The 22,884-nt window shown below is 43.0% G+C and overlaps 1 protein-coding gene across 1 annotated transcript in view; it reads right to left on the bottom strand.

The window, feature by feature from the left end:
• Positions 1 to 18,474: 18,474 nt before the first annotated feature.
• LOC139750910 (cuticle protein AMP4-like) overlaps positions 18,475 to 22,884 on the bottom strand; it is a 4,614-nt gene continuing 204 nt past the window's right edge. Inside the window, exons 2-3 of the mRNA XM_071665799.1 lie at positions 19,235 to 19,497; positions 18,475 to 18,929 (exon numbers count right to left, since the gene is read on the bottom strand). Of these exons, the coding sequence (XP_071521900.1) occupies positions 18,737 to 18,929; positions 19,235 to 19,497 (456 nt within the window). The 3' untranslated portion in view covers positions 18,475 to 18,736. The remainder of the gene's footprint in view (positions 18,930 to 19,234; positions 19,498 to 22,884) is intronic.

Here is a 22,884-nt window from a genome sequence, read left to right as displayed (position 1 = left end):
GGTTGATTAGAAAGGGTAGTGAGTGGTGGGATGAAGAAGTAAGATTATTAGTGAAAGAGAAGAGAAAGGCATTTGGACGATTTTTGCAGGGAAAAAATGCAATTGAGTGGGAGACGTATAAATGAAAGAGACAGGAGGTCAAGAGAAAGGTGCAAGAGGTGAAAAAGAGGGGAAATGAGAGTTGGGGTGAGAGAGTATCATTAAATTTTAGGGAGAATAAAAAGATGTTCTGGAAGTAGGTAAATAAAGTGCGTAAGACAAGGGAGCAAATGGGAACTTCAGTGAAGGGCGCAAATGGGGAGGTAATAGCAAGTAGTGGTGATGTGAGAAGATGGAGTGAGTATTTTGGAGGTTTGTTGAATGTGTTTGATGATAGAGTGGCAGATATAGGGTGTTTTGGTCGAGGTGGTGTGCGAAGTGAGAGGGTTAGGGAAAATGATTTGGTAAGCAGAGAAGAGGTAGTAAAAGCTTTCCGGAAGATAAAAGCCGGCAAGGCATTAGGTTTGGATGGTATTGCAGTGGAATTTTTTTAAAAAAGGGGTTGACTGTATTATTGACTGGTTGGTAAGGTTATTTAATGTATGTATGACTCATGGTGAGGTGCCTGAGGATTGGCGGAATGCGTGCATAGTGCCATTGTACAAAGGCAAAGGGGATAAGAGTGAGTGCTCAAATTACAGAGGTATAAGTTTGTTGAGTATTCCTGGTAAATTATATGGGAGGGTATTGATTGAGAGGGTGAAGGCATGTACAGAACATCAGATTGGGGAAGAGGAGTGTGGTTTCAGAAGTGGTTGAGGATGTGTGGATCAGGTGTTTGCCCTGAAGAATGTATGTGAGAAATACTTAGAAAAGCAAATGGATCTGTATTTAGCATTTATGGATCTGGAGAAGGCATATTATAGAGTTGATAGAGATGCTCTGTGGAAGGTATTAAGAATATATGGTGTGGGAGGCAAGTTGTTAGAAGCAGTGAAAAGTTTTTATTCGAGGAGGTAAAGCATGTGTACGTGTAGGAAGAGAGGAAAGTGATTGGTTCTCAGTGAATGTAGGTTTGCGGCAGGGGTGTGTGATGTCTCCATGGTTGTTTAATTTGTTTATGGATGGGGTTGTTAGGGAGGTGAATGCAAGAGTTTTGGAAAGAGGGGCAAGTATGAAGTCTGTTGGGGACGAGAGAGCTTGGGAAGTGAGTCAGTTGTTGTTCGCTGATGATACAGTGCTGGTGGCTGATTCATGTGAGAAACTGCAGAAGCTGGTGACTGAGTTTGGTAAAGTGTGTGAAAGAAGAAAGTTAAGAGTAAATGTGAATAAGAGCAAGGTTATTAGGTACAGTAGGGTTGAGGGTCAAGTCAATTGGGAGGTAAGTTTGAATGGAGAAAAACTGGAGGAAGTAAAGTGTTTTAGATATCTGGGAGTGGATCTGGCAGCGGATGGAACCATGGAAGCGGAAGTGGATCATAGGGTGGGGGAGGGGGCGAAAATCGTGGGAGCCTTGAAGAATGTGTGGAAGTCGAGAACATTATCTCGGAAAGCAAAAATGGGTATGTTTGAAGGAATAGTGGTTCCAACAATGTTGTATGGTTGCGAGGCGTGGGCTATGGATAGAGTTGTGCGCAGGAGGATGGATGTGCTGGATGTGCTGTTATCACCTCCCCAGCCCCCTTCACTGAAGTTCCCATTTGTTCCCTTGTCTTAAGCACTTTATTTACCTCCTTACAAAACATCTATTAATTCTCCCTAAAATTTAATGATACTCTCTCACCCCAATTCTCATTTGACCTCTTTCTCACCTCTTGCACCTTTCTCTTGACCTCCTGCCTCATTCTTTTATCCATCTCCCACTCATTTGCATTTTTTCCCTACAAAAATCGTCCAAATGCCTTCCTCTTCTCTTTCATTAATAATCTTACTTCTTCATCCCACCACTCACTACCCTTTCTAATCTGCCCACCTCCCACCCTTCTCATGCCACGAGCATCTTTTGCGCAAGCCATCACTGCTTCGCTAAATACATATCTATATATATGAGGGCATATATATATATATATATATATATATATATATATATATATATATATATATATATATATATATATATATATATATATATATATATATATATATATATATATATATATATATATATATATATATATTTTTTTTTTTTTTGTCACTGTCTCCCTGCGTTTGCGAGGTAGCGCAAGGAAACAGACGAAAGAAATGGCCCAACCCACCCCCATATACATGTATATACATACGTCCACATACGCAAATATACAAACCTACACAGCTTTCCATGGTTTACCCCAAACGCTTCACATGCCCTGATTCAATCCACTGACAGCACGTCAACCAAGGTATACCACATCGATCCAATTCACTCTATTCCTTGCCCTCCTTTCACCCTCCTGCATGTTCAGGCGCCGATCACACAAAATCTTTTTCACTCCATCCTTCCACCTCCAATTTGGTCTCCCACTTCTCCTCATTCCCTCCAACTCCGACACATATATCCTCTTGGTCAATCTTTCCTCACTCATTCTCTCCATGTACCCAAACCATTTCAAAACACCCTCTTCTGCTCTCTCAACCATGCTCTTTTTCTTTCCACACATCTCTCTTACCCTTACGTTACTCACTCGATCAAACCACCTCACACCACACATTGTCCTCAAACATCTCATTTCCAGCACATCCATCCTCCTGCGCACAACTCTATCCATAGCCCACGCCTCGCAACCATACAACATTCTTGGAACCACTATTCCTTCAAACATACCCATTTTTGCTTTCCGAGATAATGTTCTCGACTTCCACACATTCTTCAAGGCTCCCAGGATTTTCGCCCCCTCCCCCACCCTATGATCCACTTCCGCTTCCATGTTTCCATCCGCTGCCAGATCCACTCCCAGATATCTAAAACACTTTACTTCCTCCAGTTTTTCTCCATTCAAACTTACCTCCCAATTGACTTGACCCTCAACCCAACTGTACCTAATAACCTTGCTCTTATTCACATTTACTCTTAACTTTCTTCTTTCACACACTTTACCAAACTCAGTCACCAGCTTCTGCAGTTTCTCACATGAATCAGCCACCAGCACTGTATCATCAGCGAACAACAACTGACTCACTTCCCAAGCTCTCTCATCCCCAACAGACTTCATACTTGCCGCTCTTTCCAAAACTCTTATATTTACATCCCTAACAACCCCATCCATAAACAAATTAAACAACCATGGAGACATCACACACCCCTGCCGCAAACCTACATTCACTGAAAACCAATCACTTTCCTCTCTTCCTACACGTACACATGCCATACATCCTCGATAAAAACTTTTCACTGCTTCTAACAACTTGCCTCGAACACCATATATTCTTAATACCTTCCACAGAGCATCTCTATCAACTCTATCATATGCCTTCTCTAGATAAATAAATGCTACATACAAATCCATTTGCTTTTCTAAGTATTTCTCACATACATTCTTCATTCCCCAATCTGATGCTGTGTACATGCCTTCACCCTCTCAATCAATACCCTCCCATATAATTTACCAGGAATACTCAACAAACTTATACCTCTGTAATTTGAGCACTCACTCTTATCCCCTTTGCCTTTGTACAATGGCACTATGCACGCATTCCGCCAATCCTCAGGCTCCTCACCATGAGTAATTTTTTTTTTTTTTTTTGCTTTGTCGCTGTCTCCCGCGTTTGCGAGGTAGCGCAAGGAAACAGACGAAAGAAATGGCCCAACCCACCCCCATACACATGTATATACCTACGTCCACACACGCAAATATACATACCTACACAGCTTTCCATGGTTTACCCCAGACGCTTCACATGCCTTGATTCCATCCACTGACAGCACGTCAACCCCGGTATACCACATCGCTCCAATTCACTCTATTCCTTGCCCTCCTTTCACCCTCCTGCATGTTCAGGCCCCGATCACACAAAATCTTTTTCACTCGATCTTTCCACCTCCAATTTGGTCTCCCTCTTTTCCTCGTTCCCTCCACCTCCGACACATATCTTCTCTTGGTCAATCTCTCCTCACTCATTCTCTCCATGTGCCCAAGCCATTTCAAAACACCCTCTTCTGCTCTCTCAACCACGCTCTTTTTATTTCCACGCATCTCTCTTACCCTTACGTTACTTACTCGATCAAACCACCTCACACCACACATTGTCCTCAAACATCTCATTTCCAGCACATCCACCCTCCTGCGCACAACTCTATCCATAGCCCACGCCTCGCAACCATACAACATTGTTGGAACCACTATTCCTTCAAACATACCCATTTTTGCTTTCCGAGATAATGTTCTCGACTTCCACACATTCTTCAAGGCTCCCAAAATTTTCGCCCCCTCCCCCACCCTATGATCCACTTCCGCTTCCATGGTTCCATCCGCTGCCAGATCCACTCCAAGATATCTAAAACACTTCACTTCCTCCAGTTTTTCTCCATTCAAACTCACCTCCCAATTGACTTGACCCTCAACCCTACTGTACCTAATAACCTTGCTCTTATTCACATTTACTCTTAACTTTCTTCTTTCACACACTTTACCAAACTCAGTCACCAGCTTCTGCAGTTTCTCACATGAATCAGCCACCAGCGCTGTATCATCAGCGAACAACAACTGACTCACTTCCCAAGCTCTCTCATCCCCAACAGACTTCATACTTGCCCCTCTTTCCAAAACTCTTGCATTCACCTCCCTAACAACCCCATCCATAAACAAATTAAACAACCATGGAGACATCACACACCCCTGCCGCAAACCTACATTCACTGAGAACCAATCACTTTCCTCTCTTCCTACACGTACACATGCCTTACATCCTCGATAAAAACTTTTCACTGCTTCTAACAACTTGCCTCCCACACCACATATTCTTAATACCTTCCACAGAGCATCTCTATCAACTCTATCATATGCCTTCTCCAGATCCATAAATGCTACATACAAATCTATTTGCTTTTCTAAGTATTTCTCACATACATTCTTCAAAGCAAACACCTGATCTACACATCCTCTACCACTTCTGAAACCACACTCCTCTTCCCCAATCTGATGCTCTGTACATGCCTTCACCCTCTCAATCAATATCCTCCCATATAATTTACCAGGAATACTCAACAAACTTATACCTCTGTAATTTGAGCACTCACTCTTATCCCCTTTGCCTTTGTACAATGGCACTATGCACGCATTCCGCCAATCCTCAGGCACCTCACCATGAGTCATACATACATTAAATAACCTTACCAACCAGTCAACAATACAGTCACCCCCTTTTTTAATAAATTCCACTGCAATACTATCCAAACCTGCTGCCTTGCCGGCTTTCATCTTCCGCAAAGCTTTTACTACCTCTTCTCTGTTTACCAAATAATTTTCCCTAACCCTCTCACTTTGCACACCACCTCGACCAAAACACCCTATATCTGTCACTCTATCATCAAACACATTCAACAAACCTTCAAAATACTCACTCCATCTCCTTCTCACATCACCACTACTTGTTATCACCTCCCTATTTGCGCCCTTCACTGAAGTTCCCATTTGCTCCCTTGTCTTACGCACTTTATTTACCTCCTTCCAGAACATCTTTTTATTCTCTCTAAAATTTAATGATACTCTCTCACCCCAACTCTCATTTGCCCTTTTTTTCACCTCTTGCACCTTTCTCTTGACCCCCTGTCTCTTTTTTTTATACATCTCCCACTCAATTGCATTTTTTCCCTGCAAAAATCGTCCAAATGCCTCTCTCTTCTCTTTCACTAATACGCTTACTTCTTCATCCCACCACTCACTACCCTTTCTAATCAACCCACCTCCCACTCTTCTCATGCCACAAGCATCTTTTGCGCAATCCATCACTGATTCCCTAAATACATCCCATTCCTCCCCCACTCCCCTTACTTCCATTGTTCTCACCTTTTTCCATTCTGTACTTAGTCTCTCCTGGTACTTCCTCACACAAGTCGCCTTCCCAAGCTCACTTGCTCTCACCACCCTCTTCACCCAAACATTCACTCTTCTTTTCTGAAAACCCATACAAATCTTCACCTTAGCCTCCACAAGATAATGATCAGACATCCCTCCAGTTGCACCTCTCAGCACATTAACATATATATATATATATATATATATATATATATATATAATATATATATATATATATATATATATATATATATATATATATATATATATATATATATATATATATATATATATATATATATATATATATGGAATTGAAAACGGTGAGTACAAAGGAGGTAAGGGTAGTGGGGGAGGAATGGGATGTATTTAGGGAAGCAGTGATGACTTGCGCAAAAGATGCTTGTGGCATGAGAATCGTGGCAGGTGGGTTGATTAGAAAGGGTAGTGAGTGGTGGGATGACGAGGTAAGATTATTAGTGAAAGAGAAGAGAGAGGCATTTGGACGATTTTTGCAGGAAAAAATGCAATTGAGTGGGAGATGTATAAAAGAAAGAGACAAGAGGTCAAGAGAAAGGTGCAAGAGGTGAAAAAGAGGGGAAATGAGAGTTGGGGTGATAGAGTATCATTAAATTTGGGGGAGAATAAAAAGATGGTCTGGAAGGAGGTAAATAAAGTGCGTGAGACAAGGGAGCAAATGGGAACTTCAGTGAAGGGGGCTAATGGGGAGGTGATAACAAGTAGTGGTGATGTGAGATGGAGATGGAGTGAGTATTTTGAAGGATTGTTGAATATGTTTGATGATAGTGTGGCACATATAGGGTGTTTTGGTCGAGGTGATGTGCAAAGTGAGAGGGTTAGGGGAAAATGATTTAGTAAACAGAGAAGAGGTAGTTAAAGCTTTGCGGAAGATGAAAGCCAGCAAGGCAGCAGGTTTGGATGGTATTGCAGTGGAATCTATTAAAAAAGGGGGTGACTGTATTGTTGACTGGTTGGTAAGGTTATTTAATATATGTATGATTCATGGTTGGGTGGCTGAAGATTTGCGGAATGCTTGCATAGTGCCATTGTACAAAAGCAAAGTGGATAAGAGTGATTGCTCAAATTACAGAGGGATAAGTTTGTTGAGAATTCTTGGTAAATTATATGGGAGGGTATTGATTGAGAGGGTGAAGGCATGTACAGAACATCAGATTGGGGAAGAGCAGTGTGGTTTCAGAAGTGGTAGAGGATGTGCTGATCAGGAGTTTGCTTTGAAGAATGTATGTGAGAAATACTTAGAAATGCAAATGGATTTGTATGTAGCATTTATGGATCTGGAGAAGGCATATGATAGAGTTGATAGAGATGCTCTGTGGAAGGTATTAAGAATATATGGTGTGGGAGGCAAGTTGTTAGAAGCAGTTAAAGGTTTTCATCGAGTATGTGAGGCATGTGTACGTGTAGGAAGAGAGGAAAGTGATTGGTTCTCAGTGAGTGTAGGTTTTCGGCAGGGGTGTGTGATGTCTCCATGGTTGTTTAACTTTTTTATAGATGGGGTTGTTAGGGAGATGAATGCAAGAGTTTTGGAAAGATGGGCAAGTATGCAGTCTTTTGTGGATGAGAGATCTTGGGAAGTGAGTCAGTTGTTGTTCGCTGATGATACAGCGCTGGTGGCTGATCCATGTGAGAAACTGCAGAAGCTGGTGACTGAGTTTGGTAAAGTGTGTGAAAGAAGAAAGTTAAGAGTAAATGTGAATAAGAGCAAGGTTATAAAGTACAGTAGGGTTGAGGGTCAAGTCAATTGGGAGGTAAGTTGGAATGGAGAAAAACTGGAGGAAGTAAAGTGTTTTAGATATCTGGACGTGGATCTGGCAGCGGATGGAACCATGGAAGCGGAATTGAATCATAGGGTGGGGGAGGGGGCGAAAATTCTGGGAGCCTTGAAGAATGTGTGGAAGTCGAGAACATTATCTCGGAAAGCAAAAACGTGTATGTTTGAAGGAATAGTGGTTCCAACAATGTTGTATGGATGCGAGGCCTGGGCTATGGATAGAGTTGTGCGCAGGCGGGTGGATGTGCTAAAAATAAGATGTTTGAGGACAGAATGTGTTGTGAGGTGGTTTGATTGAGTAATTAATGTAAGGGTAAGAGAGATGTGTGGAAATAAAAAGAGCGTGGTTGAGAGAGCAGAAGAGGGTGTTTTGAAATGGTTTGGGCACATGGAGAGAATGAGTGAGGAAAGATTGACCAAGAGGATATATGTGTCGGAGGTGGAGGGAACGAGAAGAAGAGGGAGACCAAATTGGAGGTGGAAAGATGGAGTGAAAAAGATTTTGTGTGATCGGGGCCTGAACATGCAGGAGGGTGTAAGGAGAGCAAGGAATAGAGTGAATTGGAGCGATGTGGTATACCGGGGTTGACGTGCTGTCAGTCGATTGAATCAAGGCATGTGAAGCGTCTGGGGTAAACCATGGAAGGCTGTGTAGGTATGTATATTTGCGTGTGTGGACGTATGTATATACATGTGTATGGGGGTGGGTTGGGCCATTTCTTTCGTCTGTTTCCTTGCGCTACCTCGCTAATGCGGGAGACAGCGACAAAGCAAACAAACAAAAAAAAAAAAAAATATATATATATATATATATATATATATATATATATATATATATATATATATATATATATATATATATATATATATATATATTATCCCTGGGAATAGGGTAGAAAGAATACTTCCCAGGCATTCCTAGCGTGTCGTGAGAGGCGACTAAATGGGACGGGAGAGCGGGGGGATGGAAACCCTCCCCTCCTTGTATTCTAACTTTCTAAAAGGGGAAACAGAAGGAGTCACGCGGGGAGTGCTCATCTTCCTCGAAGGCTCAGACTGTGGCGTCTAAATGTGTGTGGATGTAACAAAGATGAGAAAAAAAGGAGAGATAGGTAGCATGTTTGAGGAAATGACCCTTGGATGTTTTGGCTCTGAGTGAAACGAAGCTCAAGGGTAAAGGTGGAGAGTGGTTTGGGAATGTCTTGGGAGTAAAGTCAGTTGTTAGTGAGAGGACACGACCAAGGGAAGGAGTAGCACTACTCCTGAAATAGGAGTGGTGGGAGTATGTGATAGAGTGTAAGAAAGTAAAATCTAGATTGATATGTGTAAAACTGAAAGTAGACGGAGAGAGATGGGTGATTACTGGTGCATATGCACCTGGGCATGAGAAGAAAGATCATGAGAGGCAAGTGTTTTGGGAGCAGGTGAGTGAGTGTGTTATCAGTTTTGGTGCACGAGACCGGGTTAGAGTGATGGGTGATTTGTATGCAAAGGTGAGTAATGTGGCAGTTGAGGGAATAATTGGTGCACATGGGGTGTTCAGTGTTGTAAATGGAAATGGCGAAGAGTTTCTAGATCTATGTGCTAAAAAAGGACTGGTGATTGGGAATACCTGGTTTAAAAAGAGATTTATACATAACTATACGAATGTAAGTGGGAGAAATTGTCTGAGAGAGTTATTGGATTACGTGTTAATTGATAAGCGCACAAAAAAAACACTTTTGAATGTTAATATGCTGAGACATGCAACTGGAGGGATGTCTGATCATTATCTTGTGGAGGCGAAGGTGAAGATTTGTTGAGGTTTTCAGAAAAGAAGAGAGAATGTTGGGGTGAAGAGAGTGGTGAGAGTAAGTGAGCTTGGGAAGGAGAATTGTGTGAGAAAGCACCAGGAGAGACTGAGTACAGAATGGAAAACTATGAGATCAAAGGAGGTAAGGGAATTGGGTGAGGAATGGGATGTGTTTAGGGAAGCACTGATGGCTTGCGCAAAAGATGCTTGTGGCATGAGAAGCGTAGGAGGTGGGCGGATTAGAAATGGTAGTGAGTGGTGGGATGAACAAGTAAGATCATTAGTGAAAGAGAAGAGAGAGGCATTTGGACGATTATTGCAGGGAAGTAATGGAAATGAGTGGGAGATGTATAAAAGAAAGGTGAAGAGAATGGTGCAAGAGGTGAGAAAGAGGGCAGATGAGAGTTGGGGTAAGAGAGGATCACTAAATTTTAGGGAGAATAAAAAGATGTTTTGGAAGGAGGTCAATAAAGTGCGTAAGACAAGGGAACAAATGGGAACTTCAGTGAAGGGGCTAATGGGAAGGTGATAATAAGTAGTGGTGATGTGAGATGGAGATGCAGTGAGTATTTTGAATGTTTGTTGAATGTGTTTGATTATAGAGTGGGAGATATAGGGTGTTTTGGTCGGGGTGGTATTCAGAGTGAGAGGTTATGGAGAATGATTTGGTAAACAGAGAAGAGGTGATAAAAGCATTGCGGAAGATGAAAGCCGGCAAGGCGGCGGGTTTAGATGGTATTGCAGTGGAATCTATTAAAAAAGGGGGTGACTTTATTGTTGATTGGTTAATAAGGTTATTTAATGTATGTGTGACTCTTGGTGAGGTGCCTGAGGATTGGCGGAATGCTTGCATAGTGTCACTGTACAAAGGCAAAGGGGATAAGAGTGAATGCTCAAATTACAGAGGTTTTAGTTTGTTGAGTATTCCTGGGAAATTATATGGGAGGGTATTGATTGAGAGGGTGAAGGCATGTACAGAGCATCAGATTGGGGAAGAGCAGTGTGGTTTCAAAAGCGGTACACGATGTGTGGATCAGGTGTTTGCTTTAAAGTATGTATTGAAAAATACTTAGAAAAGCAAATGGATCTCTATGTACCATTTATGGATCTGGAGAAGGCATATAACAGAGTTGGTGGAGATGCTCTGTGGAAAGTATTACGAATATATGGTGTGGGAGGCAAGTTGTTAGAAGCAGTGAAAATTTTTTATCAAGGATATAAGGCATGTGTACGTGTAGGAAGAGAGGAAAGTGATTGGTTCTCAGTGTATGTAGGTTTGCAGCAGGGGTGTGTGATGTCTCCATGGTTGTTTAATTTGCTTACGGATGGGGTTGTAAGGGAGGTGAATGCAAGAGTTTTGGAAAGAGGGGCAAGTATGCAGTCTGCTTTGGATGAAAGCGCTTCGGAAGTGGGTCAGTTGTTGTTCGCTGATGATACAGCGCTGGTGGCTGATTCGTGTGAAAAACTGCAGAAGCTGGTGACTGAGTTTGGTAAAGTGTGTGAAAGAAGAAAACTGAGAGTGAATGTGAATAAGAGCAAGGTTATTAGGTGGAGAAGGGTTTAGGGACAAGTTAATTGTGAGGTAAGTTTGAATGGAGAAAACTGGAGGATGTGAAGAGTTTTATATATATGGGAGTGGATTTGGCAGCGGATGGAACCCTGGAAGCGGAAGGGACTCATAGGGTGGGGGAGGGGGCGAAAGTTCTGGGAGCCTTGAAGAATGTGTGGAATTCGAGAACATTATCTCAGAAAGCAAAAATGGGTATATTTAAAGGAATAGTGGTTCCAAAAATGTTATATGGTTGCAAGGCGTAGGCTATAGATAGAGATGTGCGGAGGAAGGTGGATGTGCTGGAAATGAGATATTTAATGACAATATATGGTGTGAGGTGGTTAGATCGAGTAAGTGATAGTAGGGTAAGGATGGAAACATGGAAGCGGAAGTGAATCATAGGGTGGGGTAGGGGGCGAGAATTCTGGGAGCCTTGATGAATGTGTGGAAGTAGAGAACATTATCTAGGAAAGCAAAAATGGGTATGCTTGAAGGAATTGTGGTTCCAACAAAGTTGTATGGTTGCGAGGCGTGGGCTATGGATAGAGTTGTGCGCAGGAGTGTGGATGTGCTGGAAATGAGATGTTTGAGGACAATATGTGGTGTGAGGTGGTTTGATCGAGTAAGGAATAATAGGGTAAGAGAGATGTGTGGTAATAAAAAGAGTGTGGTTGAGAGAGAGGTAGAGTGTGTTTTGAAATGGTTTGGTCACATGGAGAGAACGAGTGAGGAAGGATTGACCAAGAGGATATATGTATCGGAGGTTGAGGGAACGAGAAGTGAGAGACTAAATTGGAGGTGGAAAGATGGAGTGAAAAAGATTTTGAGTGATCGGGGCCTGAACAAGGAGGAAGGTGAAAGGCGTGCAAGGAATAGAGTGAACTGGAACGATGTGGCATACCGGGGTCACCTGTTGTCAATGGATTGAACCAGGGCATGTAAAGCGTCTGGAATAAACCATGGAAAGTTGTGTGGGGCCTGGATGTGGAAAGGGAGCTGTGGTTTCGGTGCATTATTTCATGACAGCTATAGACAGAGTGTGAACGAATGTGGCCTTTGTTGTCTTTTCCCAACGCTACCTCGCGCACATAAGGGGGGAGGGCGCTGTTATTTCATGTGTGGCGCGGTGGCGATGGCAATGAATAAAGGCAGAGAGTATAAATTATGTACATGTGTATATAGGTATATGTGTGTGTGTGTATATATGTTTGTATACGTTGAGATGTATAGGTATGTATATTTGCTTGTATGGACGTGTATGTATATACATGTGGGAGTATGTGGGTGGGATGGGCCATTCTTTCATCAGTTTCCTTGCGCCACCTCGCTAACGAGGGAGACAGCGACAAAAGCAAAATGATATATATATATATATATATATATATATATATATATATATATATATATATATATATATATATATATATATATATATATATATATATATATATATATACATACTTTTATTTATTGTTTATTTTGCTTTGTAGCTGTCTCCCGCATTAGCGAGGTAGCGCAAGGAAACAGACGAAAAAATTGCCCAACCTATCCACTACACATGTATATACATACACGTCCACACATGCAAATATACATACCTATACATCTTAATGTATACATATATATACACAAACAGACAAATACATATATACACATGTATATAATTCATACTGTCTGCCTTTATTCATTCCCATCACCACATCGCCACACATGTAATATCAATCCCCTCCCCCTCATGTGCTCGAGGTAGCGCTAGGAAACGACAACAAAAGCCCCTTCGTTCACACTCAGAATCTAGCTGTCATGTAATAATGCACCGAAACCACAGCTCCCTTTCCACATCCAGGCCCTACAAAACTTTCCATGGTTTACCCCAAACGCTTCATATGCCCTGGTTCAATCCATTGACAGCACGTCAACCCCGGTATACCACATCGTTCCAATTCACTCTATTCCTTGAACGCCTTTCACCCTCCTGCATGTTCAGGCCCCGATCACTCAAAATCTTTTTCACTCCATCTTTCCACCTCCAATTTAGTCTCCCACTTCCCCTCGTTCCATCCACCTCTGACACATATATTCTCTTGGTCAATCTTCCCTCACTCATTCTCTCCATGTGACCAAACCATTTCAAAACACCCTCTTCTGCTCTCTCAACCACACACTTTAATATTACCACACATCTCTCTTTCCCTATTATTACTTACTCGATCAAACCAAATCACACCACATATTGTCCTCAAACATTTCAATTCCACCATATCCACCCTGCTGCGCACAACTCTATCCATAGCCCACGCCTCGCAACCATACAACATTGTTGGAACCATTATTCCTTCAAACATACCCATTTTTGCTTTCCGAGATAATGTTCTCGACTTCCACACATTGTTCAAGGCTCCCATAATTTTCGCCCCCTCCCCCACCCTATGATTCACTTCCGCTTCTATGGTTCCATCCGCTGCCAGATCCACTCCCAGATATCTAAAACACTTTACTTCCTCAAGTTTTTCTCCATTCAAACTTACCTCCCAATTGACTTGACCCTCAACTTTACTATACCTAATTACCTTGCTCTTATTCACATTTACTCTTAACTTTCTTCTTTCACACACTTTACCAAACTCAGGCATCAGCTTCTGCAATTTCTGACATGAATCAGCCACCAGCGCTGTATCATCAGCGAACAACAACTGACTCACTTCCCAAGCTCTCTCATTCACAACAGACTGCATACTTGCCCCTCTTTCCAAAACTCTTGCATTCACCTCCCTAATAACCCTATCCATAAACAAATTAAAGTTTAATGGAGACATCATACACCCCTGCCGCAAACCTACTTTCACTGAGAACCAATCACTTTCCTCTTTTCCTACAAGTACACATGCCTTACGTCCTCGATAAAAACTTTTCACTGCCTCTAACAACTTGCCTCCCACACCATATATTCTTAATACTTTCCACAGAGCATCTCTATCAACTTTATCATATGCCTTCTCCAGATTCATAAATGCTACATGCAAATCAATTTGCTTTTCTAAGTATTTCTCAAATACATTCTTCAAAGCAAACACCTGATCCACACATCCTCTACCACTTCTGAAAGCACACTGCTCTTCCCCAATCTGATGCTCTGTACATGCCTTCACCCTCTCAATCAATACACACCCATATAATTTACCAGGAATACTCAACAAACTTATACCTCTGTAATTTGAGCACTCACTCTTATCCCCTTTGCTCTTGTACAATGGCACTATGCAAGCATGCCGCCAATCCTCAGGCACTTCACCATGCATCATACATACATTAAATAACCTTACCAACCAGTCAACAATACAGTCACCCCCTTTTTTAATAGATTCCACTGCAGTACCATCCAAACGTGCTGCCTTGCTGGCTTTCATCTTCCGCAAAGCTTTTACTACCTCTTCTCTGTTTACCAAGTCTTTCTACCTAACCCTCTCACTTTGCACCCCAACTCGACCAAAACACCCTATATCTGCCACTCTATCATCAAACACATTCAACATAACTTCAAAATACTCACTCAATCTCCTTCTCACATCACCACTACTTGTTATCACCTCCCCAGTAGCCCCCTTCACTGAAGTTCCCATTTGCTTCCTTGTCTTACGCACTTTATTTACCTCCTTCCAAAACATCTTTTTATTCTCATTGAAATTTAATGATACTCCCTCGCTCCAACTCTCATTTGCCCTCTTTTTCACCTCTTGCACCTTTCTCTTGACCTCCTGCCTCTTTCTTTTATACATCTCAGACTCATTTGCATTTTTTCCTTGCAAAAATCGTCCAAATGCCGCTATCTTCTCTTTCACTAATAATCTTATTTGTTCACCCCACCACTCACTACCCTTTCCAATCAACCCACCTCCCACTCTTCTCATGCCACAAGCATCTTTTGTACAATCCATCACTGCTTCCCAAAACACATCCCATTCCTCCCCCACTCCCCTCAACTCCTTTGTTCTCAACTTTTTCCGTTCTGTACTCAGTCTATCGTGGTACTTCCTCACACTTCCTCACACTTCCTTCCCAAGCTCACTGACTCTCACCACTCTCTTCGCTCCTACATTCTCTCTTCTTTTCTGAAAACCTCTACAAATCTTCACCTTCGCCTCCACAAGATAATGATCAGACATCCCTTCAGTTGCAACTCGCAGCACATTAACATCTAACATCTATATATATATATATATATATATATATATATATATATATATATAAAAAGAATAAAAAAAATAATTATATATATATATATATATATATATATATATATATATATATATATATATATATATATATATATATATATATATATATATATGTATATATAAGAGTGAGTGCTCAAATTACAGAGGTATAAGTTTGTTGAGTATTCCTGGTAAATTATATGGGAGGGTATTGATTGAGAGGGTGAAGGCATGTACAGAGCATCAGATTGGGGAAGAGCAGTGTGGTTTCAGAAGTGGTAGAGGATGTGTGGATCAGGTGTTTGCTTTGAAGAATGTATGTGAGAAATACTTAGAAAAGCAAATGGATTTGTATGTAGCATTTATGGATCTGGAGAAGGCATATGATAGAGTTGATAGAGATGCTCTGTGGAAGGTATTAAGAATATATGGTGTGGGAGGAAAGTTGTTAGAAGCAGTGAAAAGTTTTTATCGAGGATGTAAGGCATGTGTACGTGTAGGAAGAGAGGAAAATGATTGGTTCTCAGTGAATGTAGGTTTGCGGCAGGGGTGTGTGATGTCTCCATGGTTGTTTAATTTGTTTATGGATGGGGTTGTTAGGGAGGTAAATGCAAGAGTTTTGGAAAGAGGGGCAATTATGAAGTCTGTTGGGGATGAGAGAGCTTGGGAAGTGAGTCAGTTGTTGTTCGCTGATGATACAGCGCTGGTGGCTGATTCATGTGAGAAACTGCAGAAGCTGGTGACTGAGTTTGGAAAAGTGTGTGGAAGAAGAAAGTTAAGAGTAAATGTGAATAAGAGCAAGGTTATTAGGTACAGTAGGGTTGAGGGTCAAGTCAACTGGGAGGTGAGTTTGAATGGAGAAAAACTGGAGGAAGTGAAGTGTTTTAGATATCTGGGATTGGATCTGGCAGCGGATGGAACCATGGAAGCGGAAGTGGATCATAGGGTGGGGGAGGGGGCGAAAATTCTGGGAGCCTTGAAGAATGTGTGGAAGTCGAGAACATTATCTCGGAAAGCAAAAATGGGTATGTTTGAAGGAATAGTGGTTCCAACAATGTTGTATGGTTGCGAGGCGTGGGCTATGGATAGAGTTGTTCGCAGGAGGGTGGATGTGCTAGAAATGAGATGTTTGAGGACAATGTGTGGTGTGAGGTGGTTTGATCGAGTAAGTAATGTAAGGGTAAGAGAGATGTGTGGAAATAAAAAGAGCGTGGTTGAGAGCGCAGAAGTGGGTGTTTTGAAATGGTTTGGGCACATGGAGAGAATGAGTTAGGAAAGATTGACCAAGAGGATATATGTGTCGGAGGTGGAGGGAACAAGGAGAAGTGGGAGACCAAATTGGAGGTGGAAAGATGGAGTGAAAAAGATTTTGTGTGATCGGGGCCTGAACAAGCAGGAGGGTGAAAGGCGGGCAAGGAATAGAGTGAATTGGATCGATGTGGTATACCGGGGTTGACGTGCTGTCAGTGGATTGAATCAGGGCATGTGAAGCGTCTGGGGTAAACCATGGAAAGTTGTGTGGGGCCTGGATGTGGAAAGGGAACTGTGGTTTCGGGCATTATTGCGTGACAGCTGGAGACTGAGTGTGAACGAATGGGGCTTTCGTTGTCTTATCCTAGTGCTACCTCGCACACATGAGGGGGGAGGGGGATGGTATTCCATGTGTGGCGAGGTGGCGATGGGAATGAATAGGGGCAGACAGTGTGAATTGTGTGCATGGGTATATATGTATATGTCTGTGTGTGTATATATATGTGTACATTGAGATGTATAGGTATGTATATTTGCGTGTGTGGCCGTGTGTGTGTGTACATTGTGTATGGGGGTGGGTTGTGCCATTTCTTTCGTCTGTTTCCTTGCGCTACCTCGCAAACGCGGGAGACAGCGACAAAGCAAATTATATATATATATATATATATATATATATATATATATATATATATATATATATATATATATATATATATATATATATGTATATATATATTGGGGATGAGAGAGCTTGGGAAGTGAGTCAGTTGTTGTTCGCTGATGATACAGCGCTGGTGGCTGATTCATGTGAGAAACTGCAGAAGCTGGTGACTGAGTTTGGTAAAGTGTGTGAAAGAAGAAAGTTAAGAGTAAATGTGAATAAGAGCAAGGTTATTAGGTACAGTAGGGTTGAGGGTCAAGTCAATTGGGAGGTGAGTTTGAATGGAGAAAAACTGGAGGAAGTGAAGTGTTTTAGATATCTGGGATTGGATCTGGCAGCGGATGGAACCATGGAAGCGGAAGTGGATCATAGGGTGGGGGAGGGGGCGAAAATTCTGGGAGCCTTGAAGAATGTGTGGAAGTCGAGAACATTATCTCGGAAAGCAAAAATGGGTATGTTTGAAGGAATAGTGGTTCCAACAATGTTGTATGGTTGCGAGGCGTGGGCTATGGATAGAGTTGTGCGCAGGAGGATGGATGTGCTGGAAATGAGATGTTTGAGGACAATGTGTGGTGTGAGGTGGTTTGATCGAGTAAGTAATGTAAGGGTAAGAGAGATGTGTGGAAATAAAAAGTGCGTGGTTGAGAGAGCAGAAGCGGGTGTTTTGAAATGGTTCGGGCACATGGAGAGAATAAGTGAGGAAAGATTGACCAAGAGAATATATGTGTCGGAGGTGGAGGGAACGAGGAGAAGAGGGAGACCAAATTGGAGGTGGAAAGATGGAGTGAAAAAGATTTTGTGTGATCGGGGCCTGAACATGCAGGAGGGTGAAAGGAGGGCAAGGAATAGAGTGAATTGGAGCGATGTGGTATACCGGGGTTGACGTGCTGTCAGTGGATTGAATCAAGGCATGTGAAGCGACTGGGGTAAACCATGGAAAGCTGTGTAGGTATGTATATTTGCGTGTGTGGACGTATGTATATACATGTGTATGGGGGTGGGTTGGGCCATTTCTTTCGTCTGTTTCCTTGCGCTACCTCGCAAACGCGGGAGACAGCGACAGAGCTAAAAAAAAAAAAAAAAATATATATATATATATATATATATATATATATATATATATATATATATATATATATATATATATATATATATATATATATGAACTCTAAATAAGTAATTGCAAATATTATATCTTGAATGAAAATAAACTTGCAAAACGTCTATGTTATGCTTTATTGATCTGATTAATGTGTTTATCTCTAGAGAGTTAATCTAGACAATAGTTTTGCCCCATAACAACAATAAATACAAACAGGATGAATAATTTGTAGTAACAATGATGTGTTTCGTTGATGGGTTTGACCCTACCATTGGGCAGCCACAGTGGACACGCCTCTCTGCGACACAGTTCCTGCGGCTGACGAGAGGCGCCTCTGCCATCTGTTTCTCCGCTCACTGGGTCAACATGTCGATGTGGCCATCTACTGCGGCAGCGTACCCTCACGCTCCTTGCGTTTTCTCTCTTCCTCAGCGAAGGCGATCTGGTCGAGAACGAACTGGGGGATCTCGTGGGGGAAGGCTGGGGCCACGGGCAGCAGATTCGACTGGGGCTGGAAGCCGTTTTCGTCGGCCACGAACGACACCTCAGCGACAGTGCCGTCGTCCATAGGGTAGCTGGAAGAGAGCGGAAGGAAGCCGTTTAATGAAACACGATGGTTTAAAGGCTTTGATTTTTGTTGGTATGAAAGTTCTCACAGAAGCTACAGTGGCTGTAAATCAGTCATCTCTCACTGAGAGGAAGGCTTTTGGGTAAGGGGGAAATATATCTGTCCGCTCAAAAACAAGACCTCTGATGACTGGTGGTAAAGAGATGTGAGATAATCATGATCACGAGATAAAAACGTTTGAAAATGGAAAATGTGAGCAATTAACGATCATTGACATCAGATGAGATAAACAAGAGTATGTTGCGAACTGACCTGTAGACGCCTACCATGTTGGAGCCTCCCTCCACACCCTGCGACCCCGAGAACTGGAACTTGATGCCGTTCTCAGCTTCGAAGTCCGAGCTGTGGCTCCCCTCGGCGTCTGGCTCGTGCTGCTGGTTGTGGACGATGGCCACCACCGGTTGTTCCTCGCTCGACAGCACAACCGGCTGGGCTCTCGGCTGTGCCGCTACAGGCGGTGCCACGGCAGGCAGCTCCTCGGCCAGGGCTGTCACAATCACCAACAATAACACTGCCTGCAACACAACACATGGCTGCTTCTTGAATGTTCTCGACACATGTAGCTTTATATGAGGTTTTGTGTCTCCTGTATTATAACTTGTCTTTGTAAATTGTCTTACAGGATATCCTTGACGACACATGTCATGTGGACACAGACCCTCACCTTGACGACACACGTGGCGTGGACACATAATCCCTCACCAGAACGACACATGTGATGTGGACACAACCTCTCACTATGACGACAAAAGTGATATGGACACAGAGCCTTCACCTTGACGGCACTCGTGTTTTGGGCACAGAACCCCTCACCTTGACGGCACTCGTGTTGTGGACACAGAAACCTCACCTTGACGGCACTCGTGGTGTAGACACAGAACCCTCACCTTGACGGCACTCGTGGTGTAGACACAGAACCCCTCACCTTGACGGCACTAATGTTGTGGGCACAGAACCCCTCACCTTGACGGCACTCGTGTTGTGGACACAGAAACCTCACATTGACGGCACTCGTGGTGTAGACACAGAACCCTCACCTTGAGACACTCGTAATGTGGACACAGAACCCCTCAACTTGACGGCACTCGTAGTGTGGACACCAAACCCTCACCTTGACGGCACTCGTAATGTGGACACAGAACCTTCACCTTGACTGCACTCGTAATGTGAAAACAGAACCCTCACCTTGACGGCACTCGTGTTTTGGGCACAGAACCCCTCCCCTTGACAGCTATCGTGTTGTGGACACAGAAACCTGACCTTGACGACACTCGTAATGTGGACACAAAACCCCTCACCTTGACGGCACTCGTAATGTGGACACAGAACCCCTCACCTTGACGGCACTCGTAATGTGGACACAGAACCCCTCACCTTGACGGCACTCGTAATGTGGACACAAAACCCCTCACCTTGACGGCACTCATAATGTGGACACAGAACCCTCACCTTGACGGCACTCGTGGTGTGGACACAGAACCCCTCACCTTGACGTGTGCCTCAAGGTGAACCGTGTACTTAGAAAGAGTAAGTACATGTCATTGTTTACTGCATTCATAATGTAGACGAACACTGAGATTACGTTCTGGGATACACATGGACTTGTCCCCGTGAATGATTTGGGACCAAGTATCCTGCCGCACTGTGAGCCCACAAACTGAAGGTCCGGACAGAAATCAGCAAATTATACACAGGTGAAGACCCCACGTCAGAGAACCTGGCAAAAGGCACACAGCTTGATGATTGTAAGTTCGCCCTCTGTATGCAACATATCTGCAATTCACTGTATTTCGTGAACTCATCACACTCTTCTGCATATTCAGGCACCGACCCACAGAGGATTTCTCGCTCCATCCTTCCTTCTCTAATTTGCTTCCCTCTTCTTGTTCCCTACATTTCTGATAGGGATGCCCTCATTGTCAGCCTCTCCTCATTCATCCTTGCCATATATCCAAACATTTTCAGCTCACATTCTTCAGCTTCTCTCATCCATACTCTTCTTACAACCAAACCTCTCACTTACCTAATCATTTCTTCTCACCCTGTCAACCCTACTCACACCATATGTCATCAAGCATACTATTTCGGACACATCCACCCTTTTCCATACTCTTTGTTCTATGGCACATGCCTCGCACTCATGAAACACCGCTGGAACTACTATACCATCAACCATGCCCATTTTACCCACACAAAGAGTGACTTCTATTTCCACATACTCCTCCCTTCATCCAGGACCCTGTCACCCTCTACCATATGGTTATTCGCTAGTATGTACACTCCGAGGTATGTGAGAAACGCCAATTTCTCTGGGTTCTCTCCATTCATGCTCACAACCCAACCCAACTGTCACTTCCCTGATAATCTTTGTAACCTGACCTTTTTTTTTACATAAATCTCAGCTTTATTCTTTCACACACTCGAACGCCTGCAGTTTCTCTCCCGAGTCTACCATCAGAGCTGCGTCATCAACAAATAGCAACTGGTTCACTTCTCAGGCCATCCTATCCCTAAAGACTACAAAGCTGCCCCTTTCTCAAATATCTCATAGTATACTTCTCTTTCCATTCTATCCATAAACAGATGAAACAGCTATGGTGGCATACCTATTTGCCGTTTCCCGCATTAGAGAGATAACACTAGGAATAGAGCAAGAATCGCTAACATTCTCTCTCTAGCTGTCATGTGTAATGCACTGAAAACACAGCTCCCTATCCACATCCAGGCCCACAAACATTTCCATGGTTTCCCTTTCTCTCGACCGCCTCATATGTCTTGGTTACTTTCAGCGGCAACACATCCTCCCCATACACCAAATCAAATAATTTCACTCTACGCTTTATGTTCAGGTCCCTAGTACTAAAAACCTTTTCCATTACACCCTTCCACCTCCAATATGACCTCCCTCTTCTTGTCCTCTGCACCTCTGACGCATATATCCATCTTATTAACCTTTCCTCTTTCATTCTCTCCATATGTCCAAAGCTTTTCAGCACACCCTCTTCACCTCTCTCAGAATATATGTATAAAGAGAATCTTTTCTAGATTCACCAAAAACACAAATCCTTTCCTCCACATGTAGAAGAGCCTCCTAAGGCTCTTAAGAACACCTTACAAACAATACCACAGACACACAGGACCCTACCGAAACCCACTCCAGTAGAAGAAAAAAAAGGACTTCAAACCAGGGGTAGAATTTCTCAAAACCCCGCACATCCCTCACTCCCTCAGGGCCGGAGAGAGGATTTCTCAAGATCTCACAAATCCTTCACCCTCTTAGAGCCAGGGAGAGGATTTCTCAGATCTCACACATCCCCCACTCTCTCAGAGCCAGGGAAAGGATTTCTCAAATTCTGATACCTCACCCGCTCTCTCAGAGCCAGGGAGAGGATTTCTCAAATTCTGATACCTCACCCGCTCTCTCAGAGCCAGGGAGAGGATTTCTCAAATTCTGATACCTCACCCCCTCTATCAGAGCCAGAGAGAGGATTTCTCAAGATCTCATACGTCCCCTACTCTCTCAGAGCCAGGGAAAGGATTTCTCATGATGTCATATATCCACCACTTTCAGATCCAGGGAGAGGATTTCTCAAGAAATCATACACCTCATACTTTCTCATAGGAAGAGAGAGGATTTCTCAAGATTTCATACATGCGCCATCCCCTCAGAGCCAGGGAGAAGATATCTCAGATCTCACACATCTCACGCTCTCTCAGAGCCAGGGAGAGGATTTCTTAGATCTCATTCATATATCTCCCACCGTCAGAGCCAGGGAGAGGATTTCTAGATCCAACTGGACCCCTCACTCTCTCATAGCCATGCACAGGATTTATAGTTCACCCCCCGCCCCCTATATCAAAACCATCAGAGGATTTCTAGATCCCACAGGACCCCGTATTCT

Source organism: Panulirus ornatus, chromosome 10 (genome assembly GCF_036320965.1).
Source record: "Panulirus ornatus isolate Po-2019 chromosome 10, ASM3632096v1, whole genome shotgun sequence".
Classification (NCBI taxonomy): Eukaryota; Metazoa; Arthropoda; class Malacostraca; order Decapoda; family Palinuridae; genus Panulirus; species Panulirus ornatus.
This window is presented reverse-complemented; position numbering and strand designations above follow the sequence as displayed.